Source organism: Mastacembelus armatus, chromosome 21 (genome assembly GCF_900324485.2).
Source record: "Mastacembelus armatus chromosome 21, fMasArm1.2, whole genome shotgun sequence".
Taxonomy (NCBI): domain Eukaryota; kingdom Metazoa; phylum Chordata; class Actinopteri; order Synbranchiformes; family Mastacembelidae; genus Mastacembelus; species Mastacembelus armatus.
In genome coordinates, this window is record NC_046653.1 from 26615231 (window position 1) to 26628414 (window position 13184).

The 13184-nt window shown below is 46.1% G+C and overlaps 1 protein-coding gene across 1 annotated transcript; it reads right to left on the reverse strand.

Moving 5' to 3' along the window:
* Positions 1–1125: 1125 nt before the first annotated feature.
* On the reverse strand, positions 1126–2025 carry LOC113123011 (olfactory receptor 6N2-like; the record flags this gene model as incomplete). Its single annotated transcript, XM_026294718.1, has 1 exon — positions 1126–2025. A coding segment is annotated over exon 1 (900 nt), but the record flags the coding sequence as incomplete, so codon positions are not given.
* Between the last annotated feature and the right edge of the window lie 11159 nt (positions 2026–13184).

Genomic DNA, 13184 nt, shown 5'->3' on the forward strand with positions numbered 1-13184 from the left:
ATAGGGGTGAGAAGGAAAAAATATTAATTATATTAATCATTATATTATATTATTATATACTAGGTATCTGTCATTTTCCTACATGAAAAGAACATCACTGGGATGTTCATTATGGAAGAGTGAAATGACAACAAACACGTTGTCTGTGTCTGTGTCTGTTCCTGAAACACAACTTTGTCAGACATGAGACTCAATTAGTGGACTTTGAGTGGCCAATGGCTTTAATGTTTCCTTTCTGAATATTGTAAAACCTGAAGGCAGCACAGAAACTTCCAACTAACTATTTCTATAACATTCAACAGCATGGACAACTTTTCCATTTTCATCATTCGGAAAGTGACAGAAACTAAAACTTTGTCACTTTGATCCAACAGTCCTGTAATAAATCTTCCTTCATGAAGGTGATAATGTTCTGTTGTGGTCAAACTGTTTCAAAGAGGTGCAGACTGAACTGTATGATTATTTTAGAAGATGTAGTCTGCTCTCCTGTTGAACTCTGCTGCATTATACAGAGAGGTGGTGTTGTTTTTTAGGCTGAACTCAATGATATGAAAGAGGGTAGAGAAAAGAAAAGAGACTCATGTCAGTACAATGCAATCCAATTCAGCAGCATGACAAACTACAACCTCCAAAATGATCAACCAGTAGAATCAACACGTCTCTGAAACAGTTGGACCACAAACTGAACATTATCACCTTCATGAAGGAGGATTTATTACAGGACTGTTGGATTAGACTGACAAAGTTATAGTTAGGTGGACCTAATAAACTGACAATGGAGTGTTTATACTTTAACAATACACCCAGATATGATGCCAATATGAAAATATTCAGTCAATTAACAGTTAAGCCACAACAAACTGGAAACACAAGAATCAAACTGACAATTAGAATCCAACTGTATTTCTGGGTTCTGCAGCAAATTGCTTAGTTAGTAGTGATTACATAGTGTAGTTGAAGCTGATAATGCTCTTTACTGTGATTTAGGGTTTTAGAAACATCTTTACACTCAATACTTTTCAAGGCTCAGAGAAATCACATCTCTGTTTTATTCTGACACTAAACAATGACTGTACAACAGTTATCAGTGTTAGTACATTAGACTGTTTTACCTGGACAGAACAATTTCCTGAGGTGTTTATAAATTTCTTTCATTTTTAGTCCATATATGATTGGATTAAAAAGAGGATGATACAAACTTGTTTGTAGTGTTATAATTAAACACACAATTTTTGGAAAATCAGTTTCCATTTGAACTAGAAGTACATCAAATGAACCAAAACAGGAAAAGTTGATTAGAACAATCAGGTGAGGTAAACAGGTCTGTGCAGCTTTTCTCCTGACTTCTCTACCACTTCGATAGGTGATTATAAATATCCTTATGTAGGTAAAAAGGATGAAAAGTACAGGGAGAATAATAATATTAATAAAAATAATCAAATTATATATATTTAGCATGCCTGCTTTGTCACACTGAAGTTTCAAAACTGCACTATTACAAACTGTTCCTTTGAAAGAAAACTCACATAGTTCAACATCAGCACTCAGACCAACTGGCACTGCTAACTGACCAGCAGGCAGAATCCAAGCTGCAACCAGTAAAATACAGATGTTTGTTTTTGTCATGATAGTTGGATACTGCAGAGGTTTACATATAGACACATACCTGTCATAGGACATGGCTGTCAACAGGAAAAACTCTGAAGCAGCTAAAGAATAATTGACATAAAATTGAAAGAGACAGGCTGAATATGACATGATCTGTTTTTCAGATAAAACATCAGTTAAAATCTTTGGGTAGACCGTAGTGCTGAAAAGAACGGAGTTCAGTAACAAAGCTGCAATGAAAATGTACATAGGCTCATGGAGGTTTTTGTGAATCACTATCAGACACACAATAGTAGAATTACTGCAGATTATTAGAATATATGCTGTAAACATGATCACAAAATAAACAAATCTGTATTTGTCCAGTTCCACATATGCATCAATAGTTATATATGTTATATTTAGGTTATTATCCATTAAGGTTTAAAAACAAAGTGTTAATGACAAAGACTTGAAGTATCAAAGCAAAGATCACATGAACATATTATACAGTATATCTGTCATTGGATTGTCTAATGTATTCACTGATACCCGACCTTGACATGAACTTGTGTGTGTGTTGAAATATTGCAACAAATACAAACCTCCAGAATACAAAGTGAACTGTTTGACTCTGTGGGTTGATTTTTATCAGCTTGTTTCTCCCTCCATGGATCTCATTAAACTCTCCACCAAGAGCTGTCGTCATGTGAACAACATCGGACTCTACAGGCCTGAACCAGTGGAGGCCCATGGTATAGCTGACACAGGCAGTTTCCTATGGTGCTAATGGACATCAGCTACCTTCAGGTCAAGGTCTGAGGGTGGCTCACTCAGTGACAAGAGGAGACTGGGGCCTGGTACCAGTCGGACATGACTCCAGCTGCGGGTTAGTGGGAGTTAAGTGGAGTTAAATAATTGATGAAGAGGGAATCACGATCGCACAAGGAGGCCTGCAGACTTTCCCAAAGGTCGTCAACATTAGTTTCTCATAACATTACTCAACTGTGTGTGGTGTCCTTTGTCAAGAACAACTTCTGTGCATTATGCTATTAGTAGTATCAACAAGAGCAGAAAAAACAATGTTGATGGTAAAATCGAGACGGAATCTCAGGTCTAGGAAAAGCTCAGCAAAGAAAAGATGATTAGAGAAACCTTCCTAACCAGCCCAGAGGAGAAGAATGTTGGAAAGAAACTTCAACAGGCCAGAGGTTTTCACTGATTACACAACCTGTGTGTCAGCAACACATATTTCAGAGGATGTAGCATTTGAAAGAGGATAAAGAGAATCACCAGGAATATAACAGAGGTGACATATGGCAGTGCGTCCACATGCTGCGGCTCATGAGTCTGCTCTTTTGGTGCCTTTTGCATTGTCTCTTTTCATGACTATCAATGCAAACTATCGCTATAACCCCCAGAACTTACTAGATATTGTCTTTATATCAAAAACACCTATCACAGACAACATTCTGTGTCACGTCTGGGAACATAGATCCCCAGCCGTCTCTTGTTTTGGAATTTTCCCCGTGCGTCTAGGCTCCCCGGACTTCCGGTGATTAGTAGTCTACTCCACTCACCTGTCTCTCTTTCAGGATTCCCTGCATATATCCTCCTCGGTCGCCACAGTCAAGTGTGGGATTGTCTGCTTCGCCAGTCGAAGAACTACGCCGAGACGTCTCTCCAGCTTCTCCGTCAGATCGCACTAAGAAGCTACGTTCCGGTCCCAGGCATTGGATCGACTCACGCCGTCACACTCCTCCTGGTATTTCCCGTGACAGTCCGTCAGAGACGATCTGTGAAGTATTACCTCTTTTCAGTTTCTGAGGAACGGCGTGAGGGTTTAAAGAGAACTGATTTACGTGTTTTGACCTGAAAGACTTAAAGAAGAATTGATCAGAGTGTTTTGCCCTCCACCATTTACCTGAGTTTTGTTTTGGAGGTGTTTTTCTTTATGTCCAAGGAATCAATGTTTGTGTTCTGCCGTTACCCGGATCCCTGACCGAGATTACACTGCACCGCCAGATATTGCTCTGCGGACCCAGCCCCGGTTCTCCCTCCATCAACCTCGACTCCCCGTGGACTTACCCGGTGTGGGCCTAGGTGCAAGCCATACAGCTGCCGACTTCCCCGGAATCTTCATGCTATACTCCTCGGTCTCCATTCAAGTCTCCAGCCCCTTGTTGTTTTGAAAATAAACTCGTTACAAGCATTCTAGTGTGTGGCATTCCTGGTCCTCTGATTTTCTTGAACCTGATAATTCTGTGTTTTTTTAACATCCCGAATGAGGTAGTGCGACCACGTGGATTATTGTTGGGCTGTACAGGAGACATAGGTGGAGAAAGGAGCAAAGTCACAAGTGAGAATGTCAATGCCGGCCTTCTGAAACAACTGAGGAAACAACCTGATGAACCTCTCATACCGAGTATCTTCCTCAACAATGCAAGATCTTTACTTCACAAGATGAAAAAACTGGAAGAACTCAGACAGGAATGGCTACGTTCATGACCGCTGTGTGTTGATAATATCAGAGACCTGGTTGAAACCAGAGATTCCTGATGCTGCAATTCATCTAACAGGACACACAGTACACAGTTGGGACTGAAATGGAAAGTCCGGTAAGAGCTGAGGTGGTGGCCTGTGCATTTACACATAAAACGACTGGTGGAATAACTTATGGACACACACTGTTCGCCAACAACACGTTGATGTCGCCACACCTTCTAGTGGACACACATTGGATTTGGTAATCCCAAGCACTGTCTCCATCAGTAACCTTCTGACGTATGATCTGGGTGTGTCTGACCACAAGGTCATTTCAATGGAGTTGCCTTGTTCCCAAACCAAAGAAAAACATTAAATGTGTTTCTGAAAAAGGACAACCTGGAGGCCTTAGCTATAGATCTTCAGCATCTCTCCTCTGCTGGTTTTAGTTGGTCGGTTGACTTTTACAATAGATCTTTGAGCAGCCTTCTCCCGTTCAGGCTCGTGGTTTACCTGTGAGCTAGGTGAAAGAGAAAGAGAAAGCTGAAAGAGACAGGCCTGATATGATATGATCTGTTTTTCAGATAAAACATCGATCAGTAACTTTGGGTAGATATTAGTGCTGTAAAGAAAAGAGTTCAGTAACAAAGCTGCAATGAAAATGTACATAGGCTCATGGAGGTTTTTGTGAATCACTATCAGACACACAATAGTAGAATTACAGCAGATTATTAAAATATATGCTGTAAACATGATCACAAAATAAAGATATCTGTATCTGGGCATTTCTACATAACCATCAATAGTTATATATGTTATATTGAATCTATCCTCCATTAAACTTCTCCAACCAAAGTGTTAACCAATAATGCAGATCATATAGCAAACATTCATAAATAATAGCTGAGAAAACAAGTGTCACAGTGAGGACTGCAGTAACAGGTTACCTGTGTTGGACTGTCTCATTCATTCACTGACACCACAGTCAGAAAGTGTTTGAGTCTGTGGAAGGTTTTTATCAGGCTGCTTCATCCTCCATGGGTCTCATTAAAGTCTCAACTAACATGTAAACAATTTCCAGAAAATCAGGAGTCCTAGAAACATAAGTGTTGCTAGTAGTATATAATGGTTTATGTGGCGGGGGCTATTAAGGGGGGTCACTTTTTATGGCCGTTATTTATGACAGTCATAAAGATAATAAACCATAAAATCGTCGTCACGCTCCCCACCCACAGGGCGGCGCGATTTTCCTATTGGTCATACCTGTGTCTGTGGGTTGTGGCGTGGTGACGCGATGCCGAGGTGGGTGTGAGGGTCTGTGTCATGTGTGGCGGGTATTTAAACACCTGCAGAAGGCGCCTGAGGGCCTTTTCTATCGCTTGTTTTATTAGCAAGAATTGTAGGGAACAACCATGATGATCTTTCCATCAGGTACGTGCGTCGTTTGTTCCTCGATTCAGTAGCGTGTATATCAGACCGTCTGCAGCGAATACATTGTATTTCAAAATAGCGTGACTCCGTCAGGTATCGCATCCATTTCGTTGGTGGATGAGGATTCTCCACAATCATCATCATCATCATCTGCTGGAGGTATGTATCCGTCATTTATATATATATTTTATAATATGTTTTTATCTTGGGTGATGCTCTTACTGTGGGGATCTAATGGAAATATGGGTCCGCTCAACAGTGACCATCGCTGAGTCGGATAATCGTGGCGAAGCATACCTGAGTGATAAAGGTGAGAGTTATTCTTACGTGTATCCCTGTTTTAAAGCAGGATCAGAAAGTTGTGGTTTTTACAAATGTTGGTGTGCTTCACAGAAAATCCTGGAGGGCCGCAGAGAGGCCGTCTGTCTTTAAAGAGACGCAGAGAGCAGGCTATTTTAACTGAAATTAACAGTCAGGGTGAGTATGTATGTGATGCCGGGTTTATATTAAAAAATAGTAATGGTGTGTGTGTGTGTGTGTAGCTGATTATCTTTTATCCTATCTGGTAATGTAGAGGGTGTCGAGAGCGCGGTGAGCGGAGGACCAAGCCCCAGCGGCCCTGTGCTACCCAGCCGGTCGAGAGTCGCGGAGCGACCGCAGGCTCCGGAGGGGCTGCAGAGGACGGACGAGCTGTGTCGTGAGCGTGTGATAAGCAGAGAGCTCTGGGATTACGATAGTGAGGGTATGAGATTGATATACAATGCATTTCAACACGTTTAAATAAACGAGTTGTTTATAACGCTGTTTTTTAAATGGTTTGTCTGTCTTTATATCTAGATGATTTTCAACCGGCCAAGAGACTGAGAGCTGGCCCTGCGAGATCTGCACAGAAGAAGAAGAAGAAGGAGGAGCAGAAGAAGAAGACCGATTCTTGTGTTACAGCGACACCGGTGGTCGATAAGGAGAGTGAACTTTGGGGATCGGAGTGGGTCGCTGAGACTGCAGCCGCCACTTTCTTTTTGGAGCAACAACAGGTGGAGGACGCTACAGCCTGGCCACTGCATCTTCAGGAGGATTCCACAGCATCTGACTCAACTCGGGGTGTGCTGGAGGATGCGGCTGTTTCATCTCAAGGTGATGTGGCTGTGTGTTTTCCTACCATAAACTTTGATGATTTGTTGCTGAACAGTCAGGACACCACACCACCCGCCGAGGTGGAGCGTGAGAGGTCGCTGTTGTATACGCCTGATGTTGCTCCAGTCCGGAAGGGTGGGAAGCAAATTTCTATGCTTGAGTGGCTAGCTGATGGTGCTTATAGCTGTAGTAGTGACTCTGACTCTGAGAGTGTTCCATCTCCTACTCCACCTCCTGTTGATCCAGTCCGGAAGGGAGGCAAACAGATTTCTATGCTTATGCGGTCGGCTGATGCTGGGTATACTAGTGACTCTGATACTTGTTCTTCATCAGATAGCGAGTCAGACAGTGATTGTTATTCTGCGGCTTCAGAGATTAGCGGTGTGTCAGCTCTAGATATTAATTCTGCTGGTGGTGCATCAGCTGTAGCACCTGCTGTTGCTGCTGTTGCTGCTGCTGTTGCTGCTACAGCAGATGCTAGCACACAGGCCAGTGCTGACAACACGGTCCTGGTAAACCAAGCTGTGTTAGAACTATTGACAAATCTCTGTGCTGCAGTGAAGCACAATGACACAAAACTCACGCGTCTAGAATCGTATGTCACGCATGCTGTACCAGTTTTAGCCGACTGCATAACAGACGCACAAACTCTGTATTCTACATCTCTAGATAGAAATGGCAGGGTGTGATAACCTGTATGGTGGGTCTGCTGCTGCTGCTGATATTGGCTCAACAACAATGAGGGCAATGACACATGATCAATTCTCACGCTGGGCTGCTGAAATGCGTACCAAAAACACACAGTTAATGAACATGTTGAACATCCATCCGCCACCAACGACAGAATATCTCAATGCCTCATTAAGCACCACAGATTTTGACAGATGGGCTGAAAACACACGCCAAAAGTTTGTGCAGCTCAAGAGAAGAATTGGCCTTCTTCCACAGGGCGGCGTGGCTAAACGCCCTGCTCTGACGCCTAATGTCCCCGGTGTTGCAGTCATTGTTCAGCAAGAAAACAATCAGAGGGCTGTGTGTGACATTGCAGATGATGATGATGATGATGATGAAGTATCTGATGATGCTGGTAATGCTGTTTCACAGCCTGCTTGTCTGATGCATGTCACTAGTCCTACATACGAGCAGGCCCTAGTACCTGATGCGATTCCCTATGATCATGGTGTGCTATGTGATGATGATGCTGCTCATGGTCATGACGCTGATGTTGATTCAGAGTCTCCTCAACAGCTGCAGGGGGAGCAGGCCTCTGTGGCTGGTTCACTGATCTCAGACCCTCCTCTGACAGAGGGGTCTACTGTTAACACCCCCTCCAGTCCTAATGGTCTTCAGCATGGCGCTGGTTTAATCACAATCATGGATATTCCAGCATTTGATGCTTTAGAATTGAGACAACCCATACACTTTAGGGACATTGACATAGATACTCATCCTGAACAGATTCCTACGCTTGTTAGGGAACGTCTAACCGGTGTTATAAATAGGGCCATTGAAGTATCACGGGCTGGTAGTGTACTGAATGTCGTGTTGAGGGGGCCCTCCCTGATTAGTGACGTGCAGGCGGTCTTGAGGACCAGTAACGGCTATGACGTCGACGCCTTTGTTGATGAAGTTGCTCAAGCGATCCAGAGCAATGATGATTCATTGTCAGACGGGGACCTGGAGTTTGTGGTCAGTGTGGCAGAAGAAGGGAGGGGTGGAGGTACAAGGCTTAAGCTGGGTAGGGTGCCTTATGGTGAAATTCTGGCTAGGAAGGGAAAGCATTTGGATGATCCTGATAATGACGCCTCAGACAACAATTTATTTTTCAGTATGTGTATTATCAGAGCCGAAAATCCCTCAATGGGGGCTCTGGAAATATTACACAGAGCTAATCTGTAGGTCTTTCCACCAAACAGCAGGTGGGTTTAAGTGATGTCACTAGATTTGAGAGGGAAATAGATGCAAAGATAATCATTTTTCATCACGGCGGCGGAGCTGGTGCTGGTGCTGTTAGAAAACGGCCAATCTGCTTCCAGACACACGGAACCCCACACCCGCGCACCGTGTGGCTTTATCTACACGCTGAGCACTATTACCTGATAACCAACCCAAAAGGTTTTTTTGGCGGCTCGTATGTCTGTGAACTCTGCTATAACACATACGAGACACCCTTACTGCATAATTGCCTACACAGGTGTAATGTATGCTTCACCACATGTGAACAGCAATCAGGCCCCACAATCAAATGTGATCAATGCAAGCGCATTTGTAAATCAATGCAGTGCTTCAACAATCACAAATTACCTGACCCTAAACACAACATGATTCCCTGCGCCACAGTTAAATATTGTGAGGAGTGTGGAAAAATCTACAGGATCTGTAAACAGAGCTCCAGCCACAAATGTACAGCACCGCGGTGTAGACACTGCGGTGCTCTTAGAGGGGGGATGGTACATCAGTGTTTTATCCAGCCACCACCGCTTAAAGAGGAAGAGGAGGAGGAACCCTCTGAAAAATACATCCTGTATGACTTTGAAACCAGATACCATGACGGGAGACATGAAGCAAATTATGTCTGCGCCATGGAGATGGATGAACAGGCTGACCCGTACCCGTTTTGTTACACAGGGGTTGGTTGTGTGGCTGCATTTATCAGCCAGTTTAGACGCAAAAAGTACAAAGGGTACACACTCATTGCGCACAACGCGGCTGGCTTTGACAGTTATGTCGTGCTCGAGTATCTTGTGAGACAATGCATTACTCCCCTAGTCATCATGAAAGGTAGTCGGGTCATTATGATGTACGACGAGGACTACAACCAGCGCTGGATCGATTCATACAGCTTTCTGCCTATGAGTCTGGCTAAGACACCTGCAGCATTAGGCTTTGAAGAAATGGCTAAAGGGTACTTTCCTCACAAATTCAACACTGTTGAAAATGAGTTTTATGAAGGTCCCTACCCCTCGCCAGAGCATTACGGGTATGACAAGATGCCTCAGAGTGAGCAGGTGAAATTCATGCAGTGGTATGATGGAGTTAAGGATGGTACTTTTAAGATGCGGGCTGAGCTGGCTTATTATTGTCGAAATGATGTTGCGGTGTTGCGCAAGGCCTGCAAGATTTACCGCACAGCGTTCATGCAGTGTACCGAGACTGACCCTTTTGTGTTCACGACTCTGGCATCAAGTTGTATGGGTGTTTTTAAGAAGCTCTTCCTGCCTCAGGACACACTGCCCCTCACCTATGATGGGATGTATCTTGAGTGTAATAAAGCTTTCTCAGATGTGTCTGTGCAATGGCTCGAATACGTGGCCTATTCTGAAAAGAGGGTGATCAGACATGCTCTGAGAGGTGGTGAACACAAGATTGGCTCCTACTGTATTGATGGATTTGATGATGCCTCAAACACATGTTTTGAATTTGCAGGCTGCTATTATCACAGGTGTATAAAATGCTACCCAGAATCAGCAGCCGAGAATAATGTCGGGCTGTATGCACAGTTTAACAACAAAGTTGAAGCTCTGCAGGTCCGTCATGGTGTCAGTGTGGTTGTGATGTGGGAGTGTGAGTGGAATCTGATAAAGCAGACAGATCCAGACGTCAGGGCCTTTCTTGCAGACTACAAGAAGCCTGAGCGCCTGAATCCTAGGGATGCACTATTTGGCGGGAGGACGAATGCTATGAAGCTCCTGCATGTGACTGAGTGTGCAGAGGGAGAAAAAGTACATTACTACGATTTCACGAGCCTGTATCCCACCGTGCAGGCTAAGAAAGATTATCCAATTGGCCATCCCGAGATAATTGTAGGCAATTTTGACAGCATTGAAAATTATTTTGGCTTTGTCAAGTGTACTGTTCTCCCCCCTAGAGGCCTGTACCATCCTGTTTTGCCATACAGGTCCCATCACAAGCTCATGTTCCCCCTCTGTCGCAAGTGCTGCGAGGAGCTGAATCAGGACACTGTCTGCAGTCACACCGACTGTGAGAGACAGCTGACGGGGACGTGGGTGTCCTTTGAGCTTGAAAAAGCTATTGAGAAGGGCTACCAGCTTGTGTGCATTGATGAAGTGTGGCATTTTCCGAAAAAGTCTAACACGTTATTTCGGGAATATGTTAAAACCTTTTTGAAATGTAAACAGGAGGCCTCTGGGTACCCCAAAAATGTCAAGACAGAGGAGGAAAAGCAGGAGTATGTCCGGGACTACGAAGCCCATGAAGGTATAAGACTAAATCCTGACAAGATCATGGTCAATAAAGCAGTCAGGAGCTGTAACAAGCTTCTGCTAAACTCATTGTGGGGGCGTTTCAGCATGAGGACCAACATGGGCACGTGTGAGTTGATCACTGAGGCTGAGCGATTCACAGAGCTAATGTTTAGTGATCATTTTGATGTCAGACAGTTTTGCTTCATATCTGATGAAGTAGCCACTGAACCATGGCTACTTCATGCAGACGGAAGGCCAATTCTTCTCTTGAGCTGCACAAACTTTTGGCGTGTGTTTTCAGCCCATCTGTCAAAATCTGTGGTGCTTAATGAGGCATTGAGATATTCTGTCGTTGGTGGCGGATGGATGTTCAACATGTTCATTAACTGTGTGTTTTTGGTACGCATTTCAGCAGCCCAGCGTGAGAATTGATCATGTGTCATTGCCCTCATTGTTGTTGAGCCAATATCAGCAGCAGCAGCAGACCCACCATACAGGTTATCACACCCTGCCATTTCTATCTAGAGATGTAGAATACAGAGTTTGTGCGTCTGTTATGCAGTCGGCTAAAACTGGTACAGCATGCGTGACATACGTGTTACGGTTCTGCCAGGAGTTTCCCCTGGCAATTACCACAATCCGTCTCACCTGTTCCCTAGTCTCTCACCTGCACCTCGTCTGCACTCTCCCTCCAGTATATATGGACTTCCCTCACTCCTACTCTCTGTCTGATCTCAGTAACATTTCCATGGACACACCATTCCTGTTTCCTCGTTTCCTGCGATATTGTGAGTACCTAAATAAAGACCTCAAATATGTTCCTTGTTTCTGTCTCTGAGAGTGTCCGTTACAGAAGATCAGACCAACACCGAACAAACCGGAGGAGATCTCCGGACTCTTTCCCGAAGCCAGAATCTCCCTGGTCCTCTCCTCAGCCGTGTTCCCGGCCGTCGTCGCAGCCATCTCAGCCACAGCTCCGCCGGAGGGCCCCTCAGCCTCTAACCCCAGCTGAGGCACGTGCCATCTGGCAGGAACTTCAGGCAAGACCGTGGAGCCTGAAGGCGCCGTGTGGCGACACACCCGTCCTCCCTCCTTCCCGCTTTCTGGAGTATCCCGAGGAGCCGATGTATCCCGAGGAGCCGATGTATCCCGAGGAGCCGATGAATCCCGAGGGCCCTGAGTATCCCCAGGACTCGGAGTTTCCCGAGGACCCGGGATTTCAGCTGTATCACTCAGAGATAAGGGATCTCCTCTATTACTCTGACGGTGAGTGCCTTGATGATGAGGACTGGGACACCTTTTGGACAGACCTCCTCATTGGGAATTCCCATCTAAACCCCTACTGTGGTACCCGTTTGGCAAGGAGGTCTGGACGTCAACCACGGAAAAGATCGTCATGCCTGTCTTCCTTGTCACGCCACTCTCCTTCGCCACAGCACTCGGTGCCCCCACAGCCACCTAACCTGCCGTCTCGACGACAGCGACGGAGTCGCCGCCTTCTGAGGGGACCAGCCCAAGAGGTCCCAGCGCCTCCGGAGTCCCCGAGGCCATCCCAGCATCAGCTTCCCGAGCCGCCTCGCCGATCGCCGCCTCCAGTACCGCCTCGCCGATCACCGCCTCCGGTGCCGCCTCGCCGATCACCGCCTCCAGTGCCGATCCCTGAGCAGCCGGTCCCCGAGCAGCCGGTCCCCGAGCAGCCGATCCCCGAGCTGCTACCATGGCGCGAACCTCCGGATCCGCTCGAGTGTCCAGAGTTATTTCTGCCGGATTTTCCGGAGCTTCCACCACCACCAGCGGAGTTCCCCGAGCCGTCCACCATGGACTCACCCCTTCCCACTCATCTCCCGGACCCGCTCATTCCCTCAGTGCTCATGAAGCCTCCGCTGGCCCCAGAGCCGGAGCCAGAGCCTCCTCAGCGGCCGGAGCCAGAGAGTCTCCAGCTGTCCGCACCAGGGATTCTTCAGTTTCTCCAGCAGTCCGCGCCAGAGCTCGAGCTCCTCCAGCAGTCCGTGTCAGAGATTCCCCAGCTTCGCCAGCAGTCCGCGCCAGAGACTCTCCCACTTTTCCAGCAATCCGCGCTAGAGACTCTCCAGCTTCTCCAGCAGTCCGCGCCAGAGCTCGAGCTTCTCCAGCAGTCCGCGTCAGAGATTCCCCAGCTTCTCCAGCAGCCTGCACCAGAGATTCTCCCACTTTTCCAGCAGTCCGCGCCAGAGCTCGAGCTTCTCCAGCAGTCGATGCCAGAGTCTCTCCAGCAGCCAAAACCGCCGCCAGAGCCAGAGCCAGAGCTTCCTCAGCCGCCAGAGCCAGAGCCAGAGCTTCCTCAGCCGCCAGAGCCAGAGCCAG